The 27,625-nt window shown below is 39.9% G+C and overlaps 4 protein-coding genes across 6 annotated transcripts in view; 3 read left to right on the top strand and 1 right to left on the bottom strand.

Annotated features, from left to right (window-relative positions):
• Nucleotides 1–1,277: 1,277 nt before the first annotated feature.
• On the top strand, nucleotides 1,278–4,416 carry tnnc2.2 (troponin C2, fast skeletal type, tandem duplicate 2). The gene is made up of 6 exons (XM_026155269.1): nucleotides 1,278–1,389; nucleotides 2,224–2,275; nucleotides 2,724–2,867; nucleotides 3,147–3,261; nucleotides 3,403–3,539; nucleotides 3,917–4,416. Exons 1-6 carry the CDS (start codon nucleotides 1,387–1,389, stop codon nucleotides 3,946–3,948), a joined length of 483 nt encoding a protein of 160 aa, XP_026011054.1. The 5' UTR covers nucleotides 1,278–1,386; the 3' UTR covers nucleotides 3,949–4,416.
• Nucleotides 4,417–5,328: 912 nt separating this feature from the next.
• taf13 (TATA-box binding protein associated factor 13) lies at nucleotides 5,329–6,245 on the bottom strand. Its single transcript, XM_026155266.1, has 2 exons — nucleotides 6,003–6,245; nucleotides 5,329–5,924 (listed from the first exon to the last, which is right to left on the bottom strand). The coding sequence occupies exons 1-2, from the start codon at nucleotides 6,228–6,230 to the stop codon at nucleotides 5,547–5,549; spliced, it is 606 nt and encodes a 201-aa protein (XP_026011051.1). The 5' UTR covers nucleotides 6,231–6,245; the 3' UTR covers nucleotides 5,329–5,546.
• A 973-nt stretch (nucleotides 6,246–7,218) lies between these two features.
• slc35h1 (solute carrier family 35 member H1) lies at nucleotides 7,219–18,283 on the top strand. Its single transcript, XM_026155265.1, has 9 exons — nucleotides 7,219–7,343; nucleotides 7,535–7,685; nucleotides 8,256–8,319; nucleotides 8,436–8,508; nucleotides 9,139–9,307; nucleotides 9,836–9,919; nucleotides 15,843–16,018; nucleotides 16,529–16,658; nucleotides 17,028–18,283. Exons 1-9 carry the CDS (start codon nucleotides 7,233–7,235, stop codon nucleotides 17,165–17,167), a joined length of 1,098 nt encoding a protein of 365 aa, XP_026011050.1. The 5' UTR covers nucleotides 7,219–7,232; the 3' UTR covers nucleotides 17,168–18,283.
• A 970-nt stretch (nucleotides 18,284–19,253) lies between these two features.
• The window catches only part of LOC113013986 (collagen alpha-1(XX) chain), a 42,152-nt gene continuing 33,780 nt past the window's right edge, over nucleotides 19,254–27,625 (top strand). For 2 of the 3 annotated variants that reach the window (XM_026155262.1, XM_026155260.1), the window contains exons 1-3: nucleotides 19,255–19,401; nucleotides 23,924–24,032; nucleotides 26,852–26,956. In XM_026155262.1, the coding sequence (XP_026011047.1) occupies nucleotides 19,342–19,401; nucleotides 23,924–24,032; nucleotides 26,852–26,956 (274 nt within the window). In that variant the 5' untranslated portion in view covers nucleotides 19,255–19,341. Of the gene's footprint in view, nucleotides 19,402–23,923; nucleotides 24,033–26,851; nucleotides 26,957–27,625 lie in introns of all 3 variants that reach the window. The other variant, XM_026155261.1, reaches the window with a different exon arrangement.

Raw genomic sequence — 27,625 nt, 5'->3', positions numbered from 1 at the left:
TGGCCACATGATTCTCAGACACATGAACCTAGTTAGAGAGATCATTCAGATGACACACCATGCACTCTACAGCCTCCCTAGATTTGACTAAATCTTACTTCTCCAGTCCCAGATTCAAACTAGCCCCCATGCAAACTATAGTTGTATAGATGGTAACTAATATGCTCCTTGTCTTTTTAAACAAAAAAGAAGTCTCATATTTGACAAAATATCTGTTTCAAATAAACCTCTTCCGATTTAGTCTTCTCCTAAGCATGTAGCCTGTTCATGAAGTAGTCTTCCAGCACAGAAGTCAATAACCCTCAGATTATAGCCCCAAGCATGAGATGCAAACCCAAGAATCAAAGGCTTGAGCTGGACATTCACAGAGCGGATGAGTTAAATCTCCCCCTGCAACGTGCAGCTCTCCCTCTGGAGTATATAGTCTGCAAGCCCCCACCATCACCCCCTCTCAAAAGCACCTCCCACCTCCTTCTCTTCAGGTCTGCTCCTCTTCTCAGTATCCTGTCCTCCCTTCTAGTCTCTTACCTTGGGTCCCTCCCTTGGGAACTGCACACCATATAAGGAGCAGCTGGTTGTGTTTAGAAAGTTAAGTAGCAGCATGGTCTGAAATCTGCCGGCTATTCAGGGCACCTCTAAGGAGAGGTTAGAGGTCTGGTCTCACAGCATTTTCCTCTTGGTTTAGAGTTTCCCATCCAGATTGAATCTCCATCACCACAAAACCCAAAGCTTACTCACTAATCTTTGGCTCCCCCTTGTTGTTTTCTGTTTTGTATTTACAAGGCAAAATAGAAATCAACAGTACACTGACATGCATGCACTGATGTGAGCCAAATTTGTGTTTGTATTTTATTATTTCGAAGGGAGGGTGGGCATCTTGTTTTAGGATCTCACTACTGAGAGTTGCAACGGGGCCTTTTCTAAGAAGTATGATGCTTTTTGATTTATTTTATAGAAAAATTCTGCATTTTCAGTTTTCTTTCTCTCTGGTTTTCCAGAGTGAATTCTCTTAAAGTAAGCTGGGTTCCTTCTCATATCCAACATCTGAGGACAATCTCAGTGTGATGCTTTCATGCATTTCCCCCACAAACTTTGAAAATGTATCCTTTACTTCTTTAGCATACTTAAAACCACAACTTCAATAAAGTGGAGCGTTCACCTCGAAAGTGTGATTGGCTTGCCCTGGCCCCAGAACCCTAAAAGTTCAGGATACTAAATCTGGAGGCCTGTGAGAGGCAGGGGGCGGGACCTCCTTGTCCCGTTTAAAGTGTCTCTGAACCATCACTTGATGTCTAGTCTCTCTGTTGGGGTGCACACGGATTGACCACTCCTTTGGGCTTTTCTTTTATCCTTGGATATTTGGGGGGGAAAAGCTAATCCACAAACATGGTAAGACCAATCAGTTGTGCAAATGACCAGTTCAGCTATCGGCTGATTTCATTAGAGAGTGAGCAATAAAGGAATAAAGGCATGTGAATGTGTAAAAATCATTAGCTGAGTTTCTGAGAAGCATATTTCTTTCTGTTGGTGTTGTTCAGATATGTATATGTTGCTTTCCCCTAAAATAGTTGTTTTTTCTTTTTAGTAATTCAGCATTTTTTTCCACTTAGTTTTTTTTTTTTGTTCTCTGCTGGTTTTGAGTTAAATTGATATGAAATATGCTCAAACTCATATTTTAGCCAGTTATCTTTTGCAAATAGACTACTTTAAATCCTTGTGGGAAGTTAACAATGGGTGTTGATGGGCAGGATGGGTGTCAGCTGGGAAGGTGCTGATTCTGCTTAGGCAACAAATTCCTCGGGATTGGATGTCTGCAGGCCTTATACAGCGAAGCTAATGTGTTGAGCCTGAAATAGCCAGACTAATTTTCATCAAGCTCAAGAATCCTTTCGAGATGCACCCATCGTGTGACTTGTGATAGCATGTTTCAGTATCATTATTACAACCATTAATCACTCTGTAAATATTACAGTCACAAGTTTAAAATATCAATCCTGAATCTCTGAACTGTACCATCTCCACTTACGCACAGTGGAGATGATCCGTGTAGTTTAGGGGTGGGGGGTGGGGGGGTAGGTTGTTTAAAACGAATAGAAAATATGATAAAGAATTATTTTGCCACCGTGCTTGGCTAAGACAAGCAAGTTTAACTGGAACAATCAACTAAGCCTAAATGAAACATGTAATGAGTGAAGTGATGCACTGGACACTGCTTTCTTCCAGACTGACGCGCAACAAGAGGCCCGCTCCTACCTGAGCGAGGACATGTTGGCTGGTGAGTACAGTACTAGTTGCTTAGCCTAAATAACGCCATTACAGTAAGCTATGAAATGAAACACGCGTGATACATGTTTTGAATTATACCACCCTTAAATGCAATCACACAATAAGCCAATCAGTTCTACTTCAGATCATTTTTTTTCTACCAGCAAGAGCTCGTACAGCCTAAAGAGAATGCAGATCCACGGCGTGAAGCCAGATGGAGCAAACTGGTATGAAAGAAAAACCAAGAATAGCACAATGAGAATTATTCACAAAGAAGCGGACCTCGCAGTTTTTCAGTCGTTAAAAGCAAACTGGGGTGCTATTTTAAAGGATAATGGTGTCCTATCGCAACGATTAATGCTCGGTGAAAAAGAACAATAAAGCAGAAAAGTACCAAACTGAGAAATGAGACCAGCTTGGAACAAACACACGCCTTCATTCAATTCTCGTTTCTCCAGAGTTCAAGGCCGCCTTTGACTTGTTCGACACCGATGGTGGCGGTGATATCAGCACCAAGGAGTTGGGTACCGTGATGAGGATGCTGGGCCAGAACCCGACAAGAGAGGAGCTGGATGAGATCATCGAGGAGGTCGATGAGGACGGTGAGAAACGGGAAATGTAGTTTATGCCTGATGGCGACACAGCAGAACAGCTGTGTGTCTTAAGTGTTTTTACACACAGGGACACTTTATGGTAATTCAGTAATTAGAGGTGGTGGTATTTCTAAACACCCCGTCAACATGACATTTTTACTGCACTAACAAATTCTGGGTTGTTCCATTGAACTCCCGGTGTTTCCATGCGTAAAACGGTCAACAAAGTTATCACGACAATGGGTTGATCTGATGCGTATCAATCACGTGGCTCCACTAAACCCTCAGGTAGCGGCACCATCGACTTCGAGGAGTTCTTGGTCATGATGGTGAGACTGATGAAGGAGGACCAGGCCGGAAAGAGCGAGGAAGAGTTGGCAGACTGCTTCCGTGTGTTTGACAAGTAAGCTCGCGCTCACACTGTTTACACTAATCGTTTGTGTGCGCGCGCGCGTGTGTTTTGTTTTGGGGTTTTTTTTTGTTGCTACATCACCTTTACTCGATCTTTACATTCACGTACATTTTGTTGTTGTCGCGTGCGCAGGAACGGCGACGGTTACATCGACAGAGAAGAGTTTGCCCTTATCATCCGCAGCACCGGCGAGGCCATCTCAGAGGAGGAGATCGATGAGCTGCTGAAGGAAGGAGACAAGAACAGCGACGGCATGCTGGACTTTGACGGTATGTGTCAAATGAAAATGATGAAGCTGTCAGCTCACTTATTATTGAACCTTGAGGAGTCTCTATGAAGGAGGTAGAGAGTGCATGAGGGGGGAAATCCTGTTTATTAAGAGGCTGCAGCTTTGCTAGAGTACCAATAAGCTGTAGCAGTCTTGTTCTATGGCATATCAGGTTTTACAGTCAGACTTTAGGGACCATATTGTTGCCTGCTAGGCTGTGTTGTACAGTTCCTACACTCCTGTAATCATCTTAAAATCAAATCACACCCCGGCTTCCTGCTTGAGCTGAACTACTACCTGTTCCTTTACAGTTTATTCAAGTAAATAAAGAAATGGATGTAAAATGTAATGCTGTCCAATTTCTCTTTTCTTTATCAGAATTCCTCAAGATGATGGAGAATGTGCAGTAGAACAAGAAAGACTCATGGACATTCCTCCACCCTTCTGTGAACCCCCATTCTGACCCACTCCCTCCTTCTCCCTCTTGTCCACCTGGTTCACTGCCTTTCTTCTCCATCCTTATAGAAGTCCTCAACAGACAGCTAGAGCACCCAGTGGGGGGTCGCTGGCTGGGCAACATCTTTTTCCTGGCTCGCTTGTAAATGCAGACATCCCCTAGATGCCATGCTGACACCCAGCCCTGTAACAGGACAGCAAGGCTGCAACAGGGGTTTTTTTTCACTGCACACAGCTTTTGCAGTATGCATGGCATGTCGTGTCATCAGTGACCCCCTCCCCCTCTCTGCTGGTAAAGCTCTGATCTAGATGTATTCTAGATAGACGGGCAGCTTGTTACCTGCTGCTTAGACCAATTAATTCAATCACTTCACTGTATAAAGAAGTAATTTGCTTGAAATAAATGAACTAACACATGCTCACTTGTAGTTGGTCTGTCATATTTATGGTCTGTGTAATAATTTTGTTTTGAGGAATATTAATAAAATCTGTTTCTTTTCCTCTTTTTGTCCGTTTTGTTCCAACCACAGCCAGTTTTGCTTTTAAAATAACCAAAAGCCTCGACTGAGGTCAGAATGATTTGGACATTACGGACAGTCGGAAAACCTCAGTTCATCACGCATGTGGACACAGATGAGGTCGGCATCATGTCTAGTATTCCTGGCTGTGCTGATAAAGTTTAATTGCGGGTTGCAAACTGTCTGCTTTGACATATTTACGACACTTTTCTATAAAAAAAAAAATCTGGAACACTCCTATTTTTGAATACCAGCAACTTGGGACTGGAACACATTTCCCTCTGTGTTTGGGAGACGATGATACCAGCTGGTGTAGTTTCCATCCATCTTCATCCGCTTTATCCGAGGCCGGGTCGCGGGGGCAGCAGCCTAAGTGTAGTTTTTACAAGGCAAATTGGCTTCTTTTTTTGGGTTTGTTTTTCACTCGTGCTTGACATAGGATTTCAGCTGCTCAGCAGTTTGTGGCTTAATTTACTGTATTGTGTTTTTTGTTTCATTACCACAGCGTGTCCAGAAGGGGGATATGAAGAGCAACCCTTCTCGTGTAATGTCATTTACACAACCTAAATCTAAAACCTTTTCTTTAGATACTTCACATACATTTGAGGATTCAATCTGTGGGTTTAAGTTACATACTTATTTTTTCTTTACTTATTCAAAATAAAATTATACTTAAATTCTTGTGCAGATCCACTCTTCACGTATCAGATTGGTAACACAGCACAATGCTGTGCTTTAAAACAAAGTGTTATGTTTTCTGGTTCTGGTGCTTAAAAAAAAAAGAAAGTTGTTTGTGCACAAGAGATGAGGACCTGGTTATTTTAAAACTATTGGCAAGTTGCTTTATTTTACATAACCAAAAAGTCTGAAATCAAGCATATACACTGAAATTCGTTGTTATTGTTATACGGTCTATAAACACACACACGACGCAAACATGCAGTCTGAAGACTGAATGAACTCACGAGCAAACGAACAGTAAATTAAAAGAAACAAAGGTCATGGGAGGAATAACAACCAGTCCCGTTGTGAGTTTAAGAGCCATAATTTGCTTCATCAAAAGCTTTCCGAGCTCTCTTCAGCTCCTCGTTCATGGTCAGCAGATCTTTGACTCTAGCAAACTTCCTGGGATCTTTGCGAATGAGGAAAACGATGTCCTCCACCTGGACGCGACCCTGGCGCCCGATAGACATGGCCTTGTGGGTCATTTCCGTGATAAACTCGATCACCAGATCCTCCAGAATATCCACAGACTCCGTGTAAGGGTTCTGGTCATCTCCAAATCCGTACATCATGCACCGGAGCTCCTTGGAGAAGAGTCTCTTTCTCTTGCCGTAGCCGACATCCACCCCGCCGGAGCCGTCCTCCAACTCTTCGTCGAAGCCTGGCTCGTCCTCCTCCTCCGCCATTTGCTGAAAAACACCCGCAAGCGTTATTCAAACCTCAACATTAGCTGCTCATTGTTAAATACGCGTTAGCATTAACCTTACCTTATGCTTGTTCACGACTGTCTCACAACAACAGCTTGTTAAGTGCGCCGACTTCCGCTTTTGTTTCCTTGACTGAGGAAGTGGTGGTTTGGAGAGGAAACAGACAGGGCTAGAAATCACAGATACTCCCCCTTGTGGCCAGTGTTTAAATTTACTCGTGTTATTCGTCAGTATAGCCAACACAGCTGACGGTGAGTTTCCTTTAAAGCACGATCTGTTTGATTGCATAGGAAGCCCAAACTTAATTTCATATCGCCGGGTGTATGCGGGAATCACCGACACGTAGCTTGCTTAGAATGTAAAAAGCTATATTCACGTGTGTTTAAGCTAAGCCAATTTCATTTGGTATTATTTTAGCTAAACCTTAGATCTAGACAAACTATGCACAATGGGCGATGGCAAGTTGGTGGTGTGAGTGGAAACAGGAGCATTGTTCAAGTGGCTGATCGAAGAACAACACCTCACAGCATTCGTGGAAAGAAATGGATCTCGGTGCTTGAACAGAGGGCTCAGATTCTAAGTAAACACTGAGAGCCTGACCGCGGAGGCTCAGCACGTGCTCATTGCCGTGAGTAAGTGACACGTCCCCGTGGATCTTGCTGTGGACTCCTGCCCTGCCAAGTGATGTTCAAAGCTTATCTCAGTCAACCGGATTGAGTATTATAGCTAATTACTGGCCTGATAATGTTAACAAGTCAATATAGATGCTAAATGACAGGCTAATGTTAGCTAATGAACTATAAGGCAAGTTAACGAAGAAGCCAGTTTGACTTATAAAACGTAGCAGCTATCCAGTGAGCCTTCCTCTCTCAGTCACTGTTGGAGCACTGTTGCTGGTGAGTTCGTTTGCTGGGGTTGTCTGATGTTCCTGTTGGTTAACGGACAGTTTTAAAGATTCGCATAACATTGTTACCAGCTGCTTATCCGCTAGCACAACCAGTTAAGAGAATGCTAGTAGCTGATAACGTTTAATTTGAGCTAAAATGAATGTTGCCGTTATGCTAACATTGTATCAAATAGGTTTCGCTTAAATTCTGTCTGAGCGCCTGTTCCACTAACTAGCATTAATATGCACAAACGCAGCCCTGCTCTTACCTTGCTTTTCTTCTCTGCGGTGTTTCTGCTGTAAAAAGGTCTGGTATGGATGTTCGGGGAGGATGTGGGTTCAGGTCGGAGATGGCCCCTCTGCAGTAGCTGTGTGTTGTGGACAGCTGGTCCTGGCAGTCCCGTATGGCGTGCCCAGTCCAGTTCCTGTGCAGGGGGCTGCGCACTGTTGGATTAGTTCTTCTCTACTATGTCTTCTCTATAGGCATCACATTCTATAACAAATGGCTAATGAAGGTGAGTAAAGAAGCTCATACAGCCTTGTCAGTTTCTTATAACATGCTTGGTTGTGTTAAAGGTGATTAATGAAAATGAGCACCTGAGGACGCTCTGCTTTGCTTGTCTGGGGATCTCCTGGATCCTGAGAAAGAGACTTACACTGACTAGTCCATCCTAGATGACCCCAACTGTTTCTCTCCCTTTCTTAGGGCTTCCACTACCCCCTCTTCATGACTTTAGTTCACCTCACCATCATCTTCTGTCTGTCAGCTCTGACACGACAGGCTGTGCAGTGGTGGACAGGGAAACCTCGCGTTACTCTCAGGTGGAAAGAGTACCTCAGAAAAGTAGCACCCACGGGTGAGTTTTATCTTGAGTCTGGAGACTGGTGATTTAGACGGGGGACAGTCGCCTCTTATCGGGTTCACCGATTGACTAAGCTCTGTGGAATGCTTCGTCTAAAGTCCACGTGGAGAGAATAAATACGACAACCCCGACGAGAATGATGAAAATATCTAAAAGCAAGTGCATTCAATGAACCGTTCCAAACCAGTTTTGCCTCGTTTAAGCTAAAATTCTGCACAAACTTAAGTTGTAATAAGATTAGTTTAAAAGAGTCAGAAGGAAAAAGTGAATCAAAGACTAAGAGAAGCAAAAATCCAGAGAAATTAAATCAAAAGTAATTAATATTTTGTTCTGTTTTACTGTATACACTAAAATGACATCAAGGTGATTTTAATATGTGAATAAAGGGCAGTGGGATTGATTATATACATACATGTTGTTGTTGTTGTTGTTGTTGTTGTTGTTGTTTTTTTAGTGAGTATTTGTGCTCTAAATGCGTTTAGTCACTCTAAATGCACTGAAATGAGTGGTTTTAAAATGAACCTGTCATCCTGTACTCTTAAGTTCTGTCCTTCTTACCTGCAGCCATCGCAACAGCGCTGGATATTGGACTTTCCAATTGGAGCTTCCTCTTCATCACCATTAGCCTGTAAGTTTGTGGTTTGGACGTTTTTATTATAAGTTCATATGTGTCAGTATTTTATCTTAACCAGTCATTGTATTGTTCTTTACATATTCTACGACTTTTATTTTGTGTCATTCAAGGTATACCATGACCAAGTCCTCAGCAGTGCTTTTTATCCTGTTTTTCTCTCTGGTCTTTAAACTGGAGGAGCCGGTGAGTGTACCGATCACATGACACTGACAGCAGTGCTAACAGTGCAGTTTTGTCTTCACTTTAATGTCACCCAGACACAACTGGAGAATTAAGCATGCTTCTTATACAGGCAAAATGATGCAAGAGGCAATTCTTTTAGTCTGTTTCCTCGATTGTGGCGCAATGCACAAAGCAGACATCCAGCAATGTTCACAAAGTGCACTGTGGCTGTAGCAGAACATAAGAACTTTCTAATCTGAAAAAAGTCCTGCACCTGCACAAATTTATAACCGGTTCGGTTATAAATTTGCCAATTTTTCTTAATGGCGTCATAGCTTAAAGATTTAATTCTGTCCACCTTTAGCACCAAATCACAACAGTCAGTCACAGCGCTTTGAGGCGTTTGAGCTCTAACTGTGGTATTGTATCACTTCCTGTTACAGAGCACAGTGGTGTTTTTGTGCAGCTTGATGGGGGTTTCATCACATGAGCAGTAATGAGCAATCATTACCTCCCGTCTACTCTCTCCTCTAGCTTGTGCTTTGTTCTGTTCTTCTTTTACCTGTTATCCTCTACTTTCTTCTTCTGTTTCCTGTGCAATTTTAACTTGAAACTGCTGCGTGTCGTTGTCTTTTCTCCCTTTTAATCCAGAACCCGTTTCTGATCCTGGTGGTCCTGTTGATCTCCTGCGGTCTCTTTATGTTTACCTTTGAGTCGACCCAGTTTAATCTGGAAGGCTTTATTCTGGTGCTCCTAGCATCCTTCATAGGGGGGATTCGATGGACCCTCACTCAGGTCCTCACGCAGAAAGCAGAGCTGGGTAAGTGTTCAGCCACTGTGGAGTGACAGCTTCCAAAGAGGTTAAAAAGCCTATAACCTGGATCTACACCAATTAATTTTGGGCTGTGGCTTTCATCAGATATACAGTAAAACATGATACACACGCCATTTCAAAGAGGATTGGTGTGAAATACAAAAAAAAAAAAGAAAACAACTATCATAGAGACCTAAAATATCTTGTTATGTGGTTTCAACCTAGCCGTTATCCTTGAATGGTCTACAACAAGTTAACAAGATCCACCAGTGATGACTCTAATGCAGGTTTTGACACAACATTAACAGCAGGTGAAGTGGGGTTGTTGCTTCCCACTGTCTTTTTTCTGAGTTTATACAGCAACATCTATCCATAAGTATTTACAAAGTAAACACATTGAAGCCCAACATCAGTAACTTTAACTATATGCCAGGCTTGTAAAGCACTGATTTAAAACTCTGCTATGATTTGAGGTTTCCCAGCTGGGACACAGTTCCCTGCATTTTTCATCTTTTTCATGTCGCACTGTTTTAGGCCTTCAAAACCCAATAGATGCCATGTACCACCTCCAACCTCTCATGTTCCTTGGGCTCTTTCCTCTCTTCCTGTTTAATGAAGGTGAGTATAGACATAAGTTCATTGTCTTTCATGTTTTGTCGCTGCATTAAATTAAGCTCTGTAGCCCCTAATTTTATTTTTTTTTTAACTTTTTATTTTGTACTTTTTCCAAATTTATAGTACATGCAAACAAAAATATGAAAAAAGAAACAAACTAAAAGGAATAAAGGACACCTAATCTGTGGAAGAGGGGAAAAAAACCCAAAAACAAGGAGGAGAGGTCCCTGCCTTATGGGGCTGAGTGAGTCTTATAGGCTATCCATTTTGTCCACTGTTTTCGGTGTTTGTCATATTTCATTCTCAAGGCGTAGATCATTTTCTACATTTTATATATATGTCCTCGATTACATCAGTCCATTCTTCCAATTTTAAAGGGTCACTTTTCAGCCAGTTTTTTGTTATTACCTTTTTGCTTGACGACAACATAATTTTAAACAAGTAACGGTCCTCCTTATTTTTTCCCATATTCCAAAATACTCGTGCCTTACACGGCACGTCATACCCCAGCACTTTCTTCATTGTTACTGCAATGCTTTCCCAGTAAGGTTTGATATCTTTACACTTCCAAAACACATGAGAATGATTGGCGTCCCAGTCTCCACATAATCTCCAGCATCGTTGGGGTGTTTTCAGCTGCTTGCTTTTGATATAAGGAGTAATAAAGAACCTAATCACATTTTTCCAGCCATATTCTCTCCATCGTCTAGAGCTGGTGGAATTATGCTGTGTGAGACATACGCCAGTCATCCTCTGACAACTCAAGATGTAATTCAGATTCCTACTTTTGTTTGATATATAATGTTTCATTCCTATTCAAATTTTGCAGACCATTATATAATTTCGATAAAATTCTTGATGGAGGATTTTTATATGCACCTGTTATTATTTCTATTATATGGCTTCTTTCTCTCAAGAGCTTCTTCCTAATTTGTAAAAATGTCTTCATTGAAAATACCTAAATAAATCTGATTTATCCAGTCCAAACTGTCTCTGTAGATTCTCAAAGGATTTTAATGTTTTCCCGTCTATTAATGTGCACATTGCTGTAATTCCTTTATTGACCCATCTTAAAAATGTACTATCCCATTGTCCACTTTGGAATTTTTGAGAATATGCAGGCCAAATCAGCAATTTACAGTCTTCTATAATTCTATATTTCTTCACTATAATCCACCAGAGTTTAATAGTGAATTCAGTAATGAGATTTGTGTTCGTAGACTGGATAGTTTCTCCTCCCAATCTTGCTTGTGGATGACATGATGAGCAATAATTTATCTCCATATGCTTCCATTTTGAGGTGTAATCCGGTGAACACCAGTAAACAATATTCCTTGAAATTCGGGAGGGCAAGTCCTCCTTTTTCTTTTCTTAATTGGAGTATTTTAAATCTTATTCTTGGCTTTGTCCCTTTCCAAATAAATCTACTAACTAATTTATCCCATCTACCAAATTGTGCATCAGGTATATGGACTGCAATGAAGTGAATAGATACAGTAGTCGAGGAAGCTCATTCATTTTTATTACCTCTATTCTTGAGCTAAGGTCCATGACAAGTGGAGCCCATTTAATCAAATCTTTTTGGATTGTATTACTAATCTTTACATAATTTGCCTCGTATAGTGTACTTATTTTGCTAGTTAGATAGACACTTAAATATTTGATCTTATTTGAGTCCCATTTTAATTTATATTCGTTTTGAATTGAATCTTTGGGGAAATAATTCAGACAAAGTACTTGAGTCTTTCCCTGTGTCCAGCAGCCTCGCCTCTGTCAGTGCGCCCCAGGGCAGCTGTGGCTACAATGTAGCTTGCTATCGCCAGTGTGTGAATGGGTGAATGACTGAATGTAGTGTAAAGCGCTTTGGGGTCCTTAATGACTAGAAAAGCGCTATACAAATGCAGGCCATTTACGATATTTAGTTTATACCCTGAATTTTTGCCAAAATATTTTAATGCTTTAATCAATCGAGGAAAGGTCGTGTCAGGATCCTGTAGGTATATAATTATATCATCAGCAAAGAGACCTATTCGTTGTTCAATTTTAGAAACTAAAACCCCTTTTTAAGTCTGCACTTTGCCGTATATACTGAGCCTGTCAGGGACCAAGCAGTAAAGCATAAAGGACACGGGTGGTTTTAATTCAAAAAAGGGGTTTTATTGACCCAAAAATATGAAAATATATTTCACAAAGCCAAAACTTAAACAGGCAGCCCAATAAAAGCGGTCAACTCAATAGACTAAACTCAAGAGAATTATTACCAAAACCTCAAACAAACATAAGATAAACTGACCTGCTGAAATGACACAGGGGGGAACTTAAATACTGGTTTTGCTAAACCAAATGACACACACGGGGAAAACAAAATGGCTGCCATATAAGCAACTAATACAAAACAATTAAACAAACATGAAACACCCCCCAGGCAATCAAGCATGTGGTGCAATCCAATTAGGCTGTCAGTGGTACTTCAGGTCTCCCAGCCCTTTGTTACACCTTTTGCCAGACAGGAGGAGAAGCCAACCCCCAGGTAACTCGAACAAAGAAAGATGTATTAATATAACATAAAACAGAACTTTGACCTTAAGGTTAATGTGTGCACGCCATATAAACATGGGAAGGTGTGATGGAAAAATACATACATTTAATAAAGAAACAGTATTGAACAATAAGTAGAATATTTTAAAGTAGCGACTGTAAATTAAACTAAGGTGAATCAACTAGTGGTGAGGTGTGGAGCTTACCATGTGTGGCATGCCATCACAGAGCCAAAGGCTCGATATACAGAGCAAAAAGGGCTGGATTCAGCAACCCTGCCTGGTTCCTCTGAAGAGCTCAAAACTGTCTGTCAGGTCCCCTCTAGCCAATGGCCTGTGGTACAAGGATTGTATACACTCGATGAAGATACTGTTAAAGCCCATTCTTTTCAAAACAGCAAAAAGAAATATCCAAGAGACTCTATCAAAGGCCTTTTCAGCATCTAAGCTCACTAAGGCTGTTGGAATTTTCTCTTTATTAACTTCATTAATTATATGCAAAGTGCGTCGTATATTATCTAGTGTCTGTCGCTCCTTAATCCTGTCTGGTCTTCATCCACCAGATCTGGGAGAAACGGCTCTAAGCGTCTTGTGATTATGGATGTAAATAATTTATAATCCACATTTAAGATAGAGATTGGGTGATAAGAGTCACAGTTTTTCCTGTTTTTACCTTCTTTTGGTAAGACTGATATAATGGCCTCTTTCCAAGAGGGTGGAATTTTAGCGTGTTTTAATGTCCAGTTAAAAGAATCTATCAAAATAGGAGCCAAGTCCTCTTTAAAAGTCTTATACCACTCATTGGGATACCCATCACTCCCTGGACTTTTATTAGATTTCAATCTCCTTATTGCCTTATCCAGTTCTTCCTTAGTGATTGGTTTAGTTAAAAATTCATTTTGAGTTGTCCCAATAGAAGGAAGGTCTAACTGAGCCAAGTACTCTTCAATTTCTTGTCCGTTTTTCTGGTCGGGTTGATTATACGATGTTTTATAGTATTTTTGAAAGGCTTTTTTTTTTTTTTTTTTTTTTAAATCTGTGTTGGTTCATATAGTAGTTCCTTGGTGTTTGGATCTCTAATCTTATTAACTGCATTACTTATTTGTATTGATTTTAACCGTTTAGCCAGTATTTTGGTTGCTTTGGAACCAGATTCATAAAATGTTTGTTTTGTGAATCTCAGTTTCTTTTCTATTTCCTCCATAGACAGATCGCTTAGTTGTTTTCTTACATCTTTAATGCTTTCAGCCAAGTCGGCACTCAAATCTGTGTGCTGTGTTTTTTCCTAAATCCCTTAATCGTTGTTCTAATTTGAATTGTGTGAGCTTTTGTAGCCCCTAATTATGGCATTTCAAGTCTTTTGAAAACCTTTACAGACCCCACTGTGCAGCGTGATGGTCATAAGAAACTGATTATGTGTCAACACGGTGCCTATTCTGACACCCACACTTCATTTACATGTAAATAGGCAATAGCTCACATGTGTAATAGATTAGCAGTAGTTTCTCAGGGGTTCAGCTCAGCTGCAGAAAGTGGAGGATTATCAAAGCCCTGTAGCAGGTGCTTGATTAATGGGCACCCACAGTGTTTCTTTTCCTTCTGCTACTGGACTCTGTGGCAGGCCCAAGAACCAAAGTGTGAAAAGTTGTGAAATTTAAAACACAGCCCTGATTGGTTTCAGCACAATACAACGGCCCGTGTGTTGAAATTGCAAATATGCTCTAGCACCCTACGAGCTCTTCTCATTTCTCTGCTTTGGGCTCCCTTGTAACGTCTCTCCTCTGTACTCCCACCTGTACATCAGTTGCAGTGCAGAGTCTTGAAGTCCGTCTCAATTCCTAAAACGTATGACATAATAAACAAAGGCAGAGATCCATGCGTCACATTGTGCCACACCGTGAATGTAATTAAAAGCAAAAAACTGGTCCAGTAATGTAGCCACAGTTCTTTTCACCGACACTGCTTTAAAGGCTGCAAGAATCTCGCATTTTGTTAAACTCCTGTTGCCTCGTCTTCTCTCTCCTCGCGGTTCATCCTGGCCTGGCAGATCAGAGATGACATGGGAGTGAGACGATGGGGCACAGGAACAAGAACAAACAAGTGTGTGGGACAAGTATGCATTTGTGGACGTTGGAGTGGAAGGGGATTGTTTGAGGTGTGGTCCAGCTGCCTTCACTTCAGATAAATGATATCCCAAATTCTTTATAATTTATGAAATGGAATTTACGAGAAGTGGTCTCACTGTTCTTAAGGGCAGCCTTACTGAGGGGACTCACATGAGCACATCAGTCCAGATGTAGCTCAGTGACAGAGGGCCTCTGCTTTTGTGCCACAGTCAAGCACGTAACATTTGTTGCGAGATCGATCAACTTTAGACCAGACAACAAAAACGACGGAGGCTCCGGAAAAGTGCAATCAAACGATGAGTTTTATTATCACAGGAGAACAACCAACCGTCAGCATACGGATTGTTTTGCTCTGACAAGAATACATTGGGTTCTGGTTTTATAGGATAAAATATCACATCTACGTCAATACAGTTCAAAAATACATGGTGACAGACGGGCAAAAGTTCAACCCGTGCAGACAAGGGTACATCACGTACACTTCTAATAACCATACACCGACATATCACTTCTCTTTTCTACATTACTTGCCTTTTAGGGTAATAACTTCAGGTCTTAGCATCTCTGAGAGCTAATGGACCCTCATCATTAATCACTAAGTAGAGTACTTTGCAGCCAGTCTCAAACTGAAGCAGGAGACGCTTAGGCCTTTGCTCAAACCTGCTACTAGATTAATATGTGTATTGTAAGCATGCATGCAATTAACCTGCTATGTTCTCATCTCCCCTCAGCATGTATCATCTGGACACTCTCACCAGTGAAGCTTAAAACCTTCTAGAATGGAACATCAACTCTAACCAAGCACATTTATGCATTGTGTATAAAATGAACTCAACCTATAAAAATAGAAAGGTCAATGTGATGACAGACATATTCAATGCAATATAAACCCTGTAGGAAATATTACTGATACATGATACTGTGAAACATGTTATTAATACATTCTTCATAAGGCAAATTATATGGTAGCAATAAAAGAATCTCTGAATCCCAACACATTGCACACCAGAGCTGTAATCTACAAATAAAACACTGCTGATTCAAGCAGAAGTGGCAGTGTGGTTCACCACACGCCTCTCATTAGAAGAACAAAAAGGAACTCCTTTATAAAATCTCTACAAGATATTGGACTTTCAAAAGACATGAGTGGGCAAGCCCTATAAGCAGTCCGTGGAAAACTATTGTAACTGCGTAATTGCCGATCTACCTGGAGTGCTGCCACTCCTAAAAAATCTGTCCTGATTCTTTCCTCTGTGCCTGCAGGGCTGAGCCTCAGCACCTCAGAAAAGTTATTCCGGGTGACGGAGCTCTCGCCTCTCCTGTATTCCCTCTTCACATTAAGCATTGGCGGCTTGCTGGCCTTTGGTTTGGGCTTCTCTGAGTTCCTGCTGGTCTCCCGAACCTCCAGCCTCACCTTATCCATATCAGGGATCTTTAAGGTAATTACTTACTTTCTGTGTTGTCAACATCTTTTTTTTTTTCACCTCCAGCTGGTGGATGGCTGCCACTAGAAGTGCCTTGAGGTGACTGCTGTTGTGAATTGGTGCTATATCAGTAGAATTGAATTAGATTGGTGAAGCCAAAGAAATCTGTCCGCAATACCAGAGCCATAGCTGAGTCTAATATGGGAGGTTGCGGTTCTTTTGGTGCTTACTCTGAGCTACTAAAGCAGTTATGTGTAATCTTTGTGGATGTTCTGACAGATCAGAGGGTTCACTAGGGCTTTGGATGTAAGCATATAACATCTTTATTATGAAAATCAACTTTATTGACTAAGTATGTCTACACATACATTGTTTTGTTTTTTGATCTCAGTGTACTTACTTGTAAATATGTTCTAAAAATGTTATGTAATAAATAAGGGATTGTTACTGTGTTACATGTGGACTTGGGTTTTTTCAGAGCTGTCTAATGAAGTCTTCTCTGTTCCTTGTGTTGATTTCCTGCAGGAAGTATGCACTCTGCTTTTAGCCGCTTTTCTGATGGGAGACAAAATGAGTATGCTCAACTGGCTGGGATTCGCTGTGTGTCTGTGTGGTATTTCATTACACGTGGGACTCAAGACATATTATTCTAAAAGTAAGTTTTATTTATGTTTTCACCATATTTACTGCTCTACATCCTAAAAACATAAAAATACTCAAAGCATTTTTTTTTAATGGCATATAATATATTTTTATTTTCTACACAAAAACCATTGGTAAGCTCCCTTTTAGTAAAATCCAGGAATTTTGAATATGTAAATTTTTTTGTTTTAAGTTACGTTTGAGAATGTGCCCTTGTTCACCGAACAGTCTGTTCTCCGATTTCTAGTTTACATATCACATTTTCTACATGTAATGTCACAGTTTTCTTCAGAATCTTTAAAAAGGAAAGAAAGGAAAGGAGGAAGGAGACTTTGCAGGGTGGTGACCATGCTGATGGTGTAAATTTTCTATCTTCCATCAGATAAGGGTCCTTCTTTAAGGCAGCTCAAGAGTAAGAGCCCAGAACTTGAGCTGCCGTTACTGCAGCGAAATGGGAATGAAAGTAAGGACTCGGCTACTGATGAATGTGATGATGAAGAAGAAGAGATCACTCTACACTGACAGGACTTGGACACAGTCTCCATGCTGCACATTCCTTCCCTACTCTTTTGTTAGATGGTTTGAACAGTGATGTCAGAGAAGTGTTTCCAGGTGTGGGACTCTTGTTTTTTTTGGGTTTTTTTTTTTTTTTTTGTCCCCACCACGAGTCACAGTCTGGCTCAGGGCCTCCTTATGGACTCTATATTTACATAGTACTTTAAACGTGGCACAGCTGATAACATTTTACCTTCAAAATGTAGCAGATGCATGCATGCATTAACAAAGAATATGTGGAGAGCAAAGGAGTAAACTCCAGCTTTAACAGGATACTTTGGCACCTCGACTCTGGTGGATCAGTTCTCTGTCAGCTCTGCAGTATTAACATATCGTTTCATATATTTGACAAATTATTATGAATAACTTATTTCATGGACAAATGCTGACGAGGCAGAGTGCAAACTTTAATATTATAAGTTAGTGATGGTAAAAATGGATTACTGCGCTTCCTTTGATTCCTATTTCTTTGGTTGGCTTTGTAATTAGATTTAGATAATATAATAGATGACAGATGGATCATGAAAGACTGCAGAGCTTCAGTGAATTAAATCCTGAGGTTACTTTTTAGTTTAGTCAGTTAACTGCCATCAAAATTTCATTTTTAAAATTTTTTGTTTTGTGGTTTTTGGGGCTTGGGATTTTTTTCCCCCAATCCCAAACTCAGAGATAATCAGATTCATTTTGCATTGACTGAATCAGCTGTTTAATGGATGACGGCCTCTGTATGTCAGAAATTTCAATAATCATAAAGTACTAAACATTACAAAGACACAAGTCAGCTTTTACAGAGCTCAGATTGATGTCAGGACTTTTGCCTAAAATTCTAACTTTGCTAATGAAGTTAAAATATTCATTGATTGCATATTTTAATTTGTAGAGTTGAAGAGTGTTTATTGAATTGGACAATAATTGTCTACAGCCTTTTTGAGTCATAATTTGAGATGTCATGAATAGTGAAACTGATCTTTAATGTGCCTTATAAGCAGATGGAAGGAACAATTTTAATAACTGATGATGACTTTGTTAGAGTTTAAAGCCATTTCTAAATGTTTGTTTTTTTTGTCATGATTTTCTTTAAATGCAGTGTTGTTTGAGTGTTATTTCAGAAAATAAACAAAAAATTTGTTTTCGTTACTTTTGATATTCCAGAGGTTTCTGTTAACGATCATGGAGCTGTTTGCTCATCCCAGATTTACGTTGTTGTAGGATTAATCCAAACCAGAGGCATAAAGGCGTGCTGTGTGTGGTCACAGAAAAACTGAGTCATTCATTAGATGATGTGACCTGTGCACCACCTTAATCTCAACTTCATGGAGCCTGACCCCAGACTATGCAAGGTTACAGAGGCGAGACATGGAAATACCCTAAATCCAAGGAGATGGGACAAAATTAGTGAATTGGTGCTATTTCAGAGGCAGTTAGTGCACAATCACAAACTCTATGTCAGTACTTACTATGGACCTAATTGTACACTCACAAGTTACGAGTCCATGCTCATTGCAGTGCATCTGAATCTACACTTCACTGGTTCTGGAGTGTTGGTCGAATCTAAAAGTTAAAAAAAAACACTAAAATCTAATATTTTTTCCCCTGTACTGTGTGTGTGTGTGTGTGTGTGTGTGTGTGTGTGTGTGTGTGTGTGTGTGTGTGTGTGTGTGTGTGTGTTGCACTGCGCTGTACTGAAACGACACAAGTAAACTCTTTGACTTCCAACCTGGGAGCTGGATACCGGACTAGACTCAAGAATAAAGTCGTGTTCCAACACATCTGTTGGAAATTATTAATGCACTAATTATTCATGCACTAAGGGATGGGAATATAAAGTGTACTCGCCGTTGATTAAGCACACTGTGTGTTTAACTTTGCAATATGGCAGTCAAAGTAGAGCACATGGTATTATATAGCAGAACTGTATGCGGCTCAAGCGGGGTAATATTTCACTGTACGTTACATAGGATAGCTCAAACCTATGGTTGTAGAAGTGTCTCCCACTGTGTGGAGGATTTTATAGCATTCTTCTGAGTGCCACGCCCATGCCGGAGCAGCAGGAGGGCCTTGCTTCTCAGATTTCACCCTGAAACGTTCAGATACGACCTGTTGAGAGGAAGCAGGCTTCAAAGTGGAGCAGAAACCTGCGCATGTTGACATCCCGCCTCTGGAATGCAGTGCGGAATAAACTGGACTCACCGAACCGCCAGGTAAGAGCTCACCTGGCCGCTCTGAGAGCGACCGTGTTAGAAAACGGCCAAGTGCGTTTGTCACGGTGTTCTTTTTATTCATTCCGAGGTGTTAGATAAATGACCTACTGTAGCCTGTACCTACGATGCAGTGCATTGTTTCAAGCTGCTGAGAAAAAAAAATCCCAAACACCTTGACCTGCGAGACACCTACCACACAAAAAGCAAACTTGTGCTACTTTTGTGGTGCTTGACACCAGTTAACGTGTTGCACTGTGCGAGTTATGTGTACTTTAAAAACAAGTATCGGTATTTAATTATCAGTCATTTAAACATGAATTACCTTTATTTTAGATATATCTACGCAGTTATTGGCGTGCTATATTGCGTCAAAACAGCTTCCTCCAGCAGCTAATTTCTTAACAACTTTAAAGAATTCACTTATTTAACATTATTGTAAAACGTGTGTACATTAAAATAGTTGTCAGTATTTAATTCGATGTAAATTAAATATATATTAAGCGTTTATTTAAATTATATTCAACAAGCTACAGTTTTATATCCGGTGGTTATTAGCGTGTTCTACTAAGTGCGTCAAAAGCATGTTTCATCATTTAAATTGCTGACTTGTTGTTTCCAGGTGTATTTACCTCATAGCTCTTACCAGCTGTCTTAAAACCTTCTACCTAAGGTGAACCATGACACTGAAATTTGATATCCAGGGTCAAGTGTTGCCACCTGGGTACCTAACAGTTAGCCGGAGTTCAAGCTATTTCGTGATGGTGTCATTTTTTTCCTGGTGAGGTCACTCCAAGGGCAATAAAGGCATCCAGAAATGAGTGACTGTATACCCTGTATAAATCCTTTTATGTCTTTAACACCAGTGCAATGATTTCTTGTCTTATTATTAAGTAAAAATAATTTGTAGAATAAGCCTGTGGCTTTGGATTCATTCAAGAAAAATGAGTTCAAAGCAAAACTAAAGGACTTCCACAGGAACTGCATAACATTACTACTCCTTTGCTCTCTGTCTGACAGGCACATCAATAAGTGCACAATGTGCCACTCAAGCACTGACTTTGCAACATTCAGGCAAGCAGGCACATGTGAAACATGAGAAAACTATACAAAAACCCCCAATGTAGTTCCATCACATACTTCACACGATGACATCGGATAGGCATGTTGGAAATGTCTTTTAACCCTCATCGTACTGTCAGGGGCCCGTGCAGACCCCAGAGGTAATTTTTTTGTCATATATCAAATGTATTTTCTTTCTTTGTCAGTCAATTAGTTCTTAGTAAAGTGGCATGGACATAGTCATGCCACACATTAAAAGCAGAGCTCATACCGCTGCATGACAATCCCCAATCTGAGTGGCAACTAAATTAACTTTAGTTATCTCTAGTCATTTCTGCTTCCTGCACAATCATAGTAATTTGGTTCTTTGCACCGCCTGCAGAAAGTCAGGCCGCGCAGACAGGACTGCCCTTTATCACTGATTCATTTCATAATATTTATGCACAGATTTTCTAGGCACAGCCAAGGTAAGGGGGGGCTTGGAGGGTTCAGTGGTCTCAGGATATCATCTCGGTTTTCTACGGCTTGGTGCACTGCTACTGGTACACTGGTCTTTATAGTTCAATCTATGTCCCAACCATCACCTGTGGTTGCGAGCTCTGGATAGTGACGGAAAAATGAAATAAAAGCAGAAATGGGTTCCCTCTGAATCATGTCCATGCTCTCCCTCAGAGGCAGGATGGGAGCTGAGTCATTAGGGAGGCACTTAGAGTGCAGCCGCCATGCCTCCACATCCAAAGAAGGCCGTTGACGTGAGTTCAGGGATCCTCACCACCTCGGACTTTTCTAGAAGGCAGACCCAGGACATGGTAGAGATTGTTTCTCTGGGTTGGCTGGTTGTGTGTTTATCTGAAGCCTGATTGGTTTCATCATATAAATACAACAGAAATAATGTTTATTTAAAATGATTGAAAACTAAGTGATTCCACACTCAAAAGATCATAAATAAGCTTTTAAGTAACATGAATTACATTTTGGATAAAAGATGCAAGTTGTTTTAAAGAAAAGTACAGATTCTTGTTTTATATAAAATATGCATATTCATTTTTAATTAATTTGAATTAATAATTCTTTTAGATGGCAATAACTATATAACTAATCCATGCATATTAAATATGTCGGTAGGATGAGGGTTAAACTCTCTTCTAATGGTTGCCTGTTGTGCTTGAGACAAGCAAGAAAGTTCAGGCAGGAATCCATTAAAATAAGTCCAAAATGCTAACAATGAGTGTTCAGCGCTGTGAAGAAGTATTTGCCACCAGCTTTCCATCCCATACATCAGATGTAAAACTAACATAACATTTCATAAAAGGTACATCACACCAGCAGTCAAACATGGTGGTGGTAGTTTGATGATCTGGGGTTTAAAGTATGAAAAATGCAACAACAACAAAAAGGAATCAGGGGGTGGGCAAATACTTTTTCACAGTACTGTATGTCAAATTATTGTTAATATAAATTATTACAGTGAAATCAGTATCTTTGGGTCTCTGTATGTGTGTTGATATTTCTCCTTATCTCTACTTGTGTTTCCATGTCACACTTCACCAGTTAGCCGTGGATAAGCCGAGCTGGTCTGTGAACTCCAGCTGTGTTAACTGTGTCTTTGTTCAGCCTGTGTTTGTTGAACAGTGTTCTTATTCACAAAGAACAAATGACATTCCTTTCGTCCTTGTTTTCTAAAGATCATCTTCCTACAGTTTTACAGGGTTTTTCAAAATTACAAATTCTAGTAAGATTTTTGGGGAACAAAAAAAGCAGACGCTGAAATTCCTAAACTCTTTGCAGTTTGATCCTGAGCAATATTCTTAAACCTTCCCTTTACATATAAAAGACTCCTTGAGAGGGCTTTTTAGAGCAAATCATGCATGTGACATGCTGCTGGTTGCCTAGCTGGTTGTAAATGTTCTCTCAGTTTTAGTTTAGTTGTTTTGTTTTCTGTTGCCACCCCACCACATTTTTTAAATGTGCTGCTGGCACCAAATTGAAATGAGGACAGATTTCTTAAAAATCAAAAAAACTGAAAAGTACCAATTTAAAATTTTTAATCAAAACTAATTTGGCTATTTTTGATTAAAGGCTTTAAATTTTTTAAATTCTTTGTGATTTACATGGTGTCTGAACTTTTCTTTTTTTTTATGGAAGTGGGATTTTAAAAAATTAGTTTGGTCTTTTAGCTTTGAGCAATAAATTATTGTTCTTAGAAGATTCCAAGACTCCAAATAATGTTCCTTCTTTGGAGTGTAAAAAACACAACATTTGATATATATAAAATAAGTTCAGTCCTGGGATCTAGAATTAGTTGAAGGTGTTTAATGGATGTTGTGTAAAGTGTTAATGGGTCTCAGACAGAAGCATGGTAGGTTTACGGCCTCTTCAAGGGCTGTACATTTGTTAATATTATAGCCTGGTGTATCATTAGCTGTGTTGAGGTCTGTAATTGGACAAAATCAGGCACATCTGTAGTCTGAGTCAGACATAAAAATTTCCATGGGAAAACTACCTGTTTTTTAATAGCTTTTTTTCCCCCATTATGTTGATATGAAAGGTATTCCAAAGTAGAAATATATATTTCAAATGAGCTATACAAATGTAGAATACGATTTATGACTGGTTCATTTGTTTGATTTATAAATTCTAATCTGATCCACAAATCTTATATTGTGAAATAGAAAATTAAAAAACAAAATCTGAAAAGCTGAAATAATTGAACTCAAAAACACACCATCATGAAAAATTCATTGTTTGTTTGTTTGTTTTTTTACATGTTCAGAAGGTCGAGCAGGTCATCTAATAATCAGGAGTTTGGTGGTTTGGTCCCTGGCTGTTCCAGACTGCATACAGACTGTCCCTTGGGCAAGATACTGAGCAAGCTGCTGTCTGATGTGTTTATCGGTGTATGAATGTGTGTGACTGTGGGAATGAAGGAAGTTGCATAAAGTGCTTTGAGTGCTCAAAGAGCATAGAAGAGCTCTATATAAGAACAGTCCATTTATCATAGATTATCTAGTGCTGTGTGAATTCCTCTTACCTGTTCTTAGCTGAAGCAGAAACTGTGTGTGGTCTTCTGCTGCTGTAGAACATCTGCTTCAAGGTTCGATATGTACATTTAGGGATGCTCTTCTGCATGCCCTGGTTGTAAAAATCGACTTTATGAGTTACTGTTGCCTTTTTTACCCAAAGAACTGCTGCTCACTGGTTATTTTCTCTTTTCAAACCATTCTCTGTAAACCCAACAACTGTGCCATGGTTAAAGTCACTTAAATCACCTTTCTTTATCATTCTGATGCCTGGTTTGCTGCCAGCTTATTGGGCAGGTTAGATATTTCCGTCAAAAGTCAGTCGAACATGTGTACCTAATGACGTGTGTGTGTTTGTGTGTGTTTGTGTGTGTGTGTGTATGTAAAAATAAGAGCATACATAAATGAAATAATACTGACAGCGTTATTTTTTATATTTCTAGACTCCACTCATGTCTCCTCACCTCCTTGCTACATCATTGTCATCTTCCTGGCTAATGCCATTTTTCCTGCTCAGTGTCCTGCTGCTGTCTGCTGCTGTCCATGGCCAAGGTATACACATATATCTAATAATCATTTGACTCTTACCAAACAAGCTAATAGTGAAGTCGCATTGATGTCTTGATGGTCTGCTGTGTAGCTTTTGCACATAAATGTCTTGTACCCACAAACTTTGGCATAATGTATCTACTTTGTGTTCTGTAGCATTTACCCACATTTATACAAACAGTTATTCCGACGTTCTATGCATTTGATGTCTGTGCTTTTGAGGCTTTCTGTGTGTCACTGTCATTGTGTATCCACACAGTGACAAGAAAAATCAGGTTGGCACGGATGGCAGAACCTTTTTTAATTGGTACTGTCAGCATACAAGTTATCGGGTCAATGATTTTATTTGAATTCAAGCATCAAAACATATTTGCTATGAAGAGAATGATAGCGAGGTCTTTTTCTCTGGAAAAGCAGTCACTCCCAAAACCAAATGAACTGAACTAATGTAACCATATTAGTCATAATCATCCAAAGACTGTGTTTCTCTATAGCACAGTTTTTATTATGCTGAATGTATGTATTTAGTTTAATAATGAACAACTCACCATGTCACAATGAACATATAAGGACAAACCAATTACTTTGAGGTATTTTTGAGACTTTGCTAGTTTCCATATTTACTTCATCGTTACTTAATACTACATCCCATAAAAGAAACAATCTGCAAGTCTCAAGGAACTTATTATATTTTGAGTGTTGAACTAGGGCTGCTCGATTATGGCAAAAATGATAATCACGATTATTTTCACTGAAATTGAGATCTCGATTATTTGACGATATTTATTTAACCCTTTAAGACCTACTATAGAACCAAGTCCGCCAGAGCTTATATTATTTTTTTACATGTTGTAGTGCCATTTGTGGAAGCATTTCAAGTTTCTATTTAACTGTTATAGCCCATATTTTAATAATATGTATGCATTAAGTCCATAGTAACTACATTAATTGCAAAAAAAGTGCAATAAACTACAAAAAAATTGAAAATCGTTTTTGGTTTTTTTACATATATTTCTACTTGGAGAAATTTAAGAGGTTTATCCCTCAAAACTTTAAATACAAAAAAGTTGCAAAAAATAGTTTACAACAACAGGAAATTTAGTTTGAGTGTCTTCATAGTTTTCTTTTGGAGATACACCAATTTTTATATACTGCAGGAAAAACCAAAAAAACAATCCTATGATGCAAAAACAGCAGGTGCATCAAAATAAGCTATTTCCAGCAGTGCAATTTGAGTTCTAAGCATCCCAGAAACTATTCAGAAAAGTCAAACATGACCAGTATAGGCTTTTAAGGCCTACAAGTTAAAAAAAAACTACATTTTCCGTGAAAATGACGTCACTTCCGGTTTCGGCCAGGAAATGGCGAACATGCGATAGTTCGCGCTGACGTCTGTTTCACTGTGGGAAGTGTTACGAACAGCTGATCGGATCGGCAAAGCGTGTTTCTGGAATATTACGGTTTTGTTCCTGCAAGCGCTTTTTATGCAATTTTTGCAAAGCTATATGTGGAAGGAACCCGTGACCGAGGACAAGCTGATGGCATAAGATGTAAGTACAACAACTCCGGTTTCATATGCAAAACAAATTATTGCGCTAGCTTACACGGTTCAGGTTCTACAGGGATTTAAAAATAGTTACACAAAACGGAGCGTGCTGCTTTGACCGGCTTTAAAGGGTTAACAATGACTTTAAAAAATAATATAAAATAGTGTGCAACACCACTGAAGTTTTTTTTTTTACCTCTCTTTTCAACCAACGGCAGTCACTCTCCTCTCCAAATAACTTCTGCTTAGCTTTCCGAGCTTTCCGAGCTTCCCTCGGGTCCTCTTAATCAGCGGTCTCCAACCTTTTTTGCGCCAGGACCGGTTTATAAGGTGTCGCGGATAAATGAGGGAGGGGCTAATAATCGGCTCAGTCATTTTTAATGATCGTTGAAAGCCCAGATCGTAATCGTGATTAAAATTCGATTAATTGAGCAGCCCTATGTTGAACTGGAAATAGTAGGCAAATCCAGCTGTTCTTAGCCCATAAATCGTAGAGCACAATACAGATACTGTATTTGGCTGCATAACTGCCTGTCTGTCTGGAAAAGTTGTTGTTCTTAGTGGATCTGTTAGACCGTGACCCTGACAAGACAGGGTCACGGTCAGTCCCGTCAGTCCCTATGTGATTCCCTGCCAGACACACATGTAGATGAAGACCCCCCAGTGGCCCCTGGGCCCAGTACACAGTCGCAGACAGAGGCCTTTACATGGATGCTTGCTAGTCAGGAAAGGATCTGTTGAGTGCTGAGGGTCATGTGTTCACACAAGTTATAAAGTTCTGTAATTCATGCTGTTCATGTCTTCTTTACTTCCGTTTTGCATCCCCTCCCCTCCTTCCCCATCTTCCTCTCCATCTATAACCCCACTGCATAGTAAATACAAAACCCTGTCACAGTGTAACTTTGTGACGTTCCTCTGACACGACCTTTGAACCTGCAGTCTCCAACTGGCGTCCTGTTCCTGTTTCTATGCTAGATGGGAGGACAGAGCATGCTTTGATGGATGCATGATGGAAACATGAAAGACACTGCTTGTTGGGGAAAACTCTGCTGGAAATTATGTAGATAAAGTCAGAACAAGAGATGAATTTGATGTGTTGAGAAGGAAGTGAGAGAATGGGAAGAATGAAGAAAGTTTCACTGCTTGTGTCTTTGATCTTTGAAAAGTCTGCAAATGTCATGTCAACTTTTTCCCTTGACCCAAGTCTTTAACCAGAAAAATGCGCTAAACATTTTAAAGCCAGATATTTTTTATTCTTCTTTTTGTCTCTGTCAAGGTCGTCTTAAGCTGACAGTCCTGTCTGAAGACAGACTGCAGATGAAGTGGAAGGAGGCTGATGGGCCTGTTCAGGGTTACAAGGTCAGAGTGAGACCGATTTCAGGTGAGAGTTCTTCAGCTGTGAAGAAAGTCCTCTGACAGCAGAGTTAGGAGCTCCTCCAATTTGATATACCTACAAAGTCTATCTAAAAGCCTTGGAATGAAATTGAAAGTATGAATCAGGTCTTAGGCTGAAATCACATGTTGTCCTCAGAGTAGGAAAAATAAGAAAAACAACAACCTTGGTAGCGTTCACAGGTGGTACCCACTGGTCATCAAGGTTTGGGAGGATTAAGAATATCACTTGATAGGATTTTCTAAAAGAAGAGAACAAACACCAAAATAGCATTTTTAAGACCAATACCAATATTTGGTGATTTAACAATATATTATGAGAATTTTTTTTTTCATCCACACAAAGCGTAAACAGATTTCCCTAACTCATGTAAGTACTCACTAAGATAACAGCACAGTTACAAATACGGTTCTTTTACTCTTACAACTCGTGGACTGTTCATTTACATTTTGGTTGTGTTGGCAACACGTGTTGCCAACAGGAAGTTGCAGAGTATCCTCTGGTAGACAAACGGTACAACATCAAAACTCGTAACATGGCTGAATGGTGTTTCTTCTGTCCTTTCTTTGATTTTTATTTATCAGCCACTGCAAATGCTGATTCATCATATTGGCCGATATGTTGGTTGGGCTCTATGGTCAATGAACAGGCACTGCC

Source organism: Astatotilapia calliptera, chromosome 20 (genome assembly GCF_900246225.1).
Source record: "Astatotilapia calliptera chromosome 20, fAstCal1.2, whole genome shotgun sequence".
In the NCBI taxonomy this organism is placed as follows: Eukaryota; Metazoa; Chordata; class Actinopteri; order Cichliformes; family Cichlidae; genus Astatotilapia; species Astatotilapia calliptera.
This window is presented reverse-complemented; position numbering and strand designations above follow the sequence as displayed.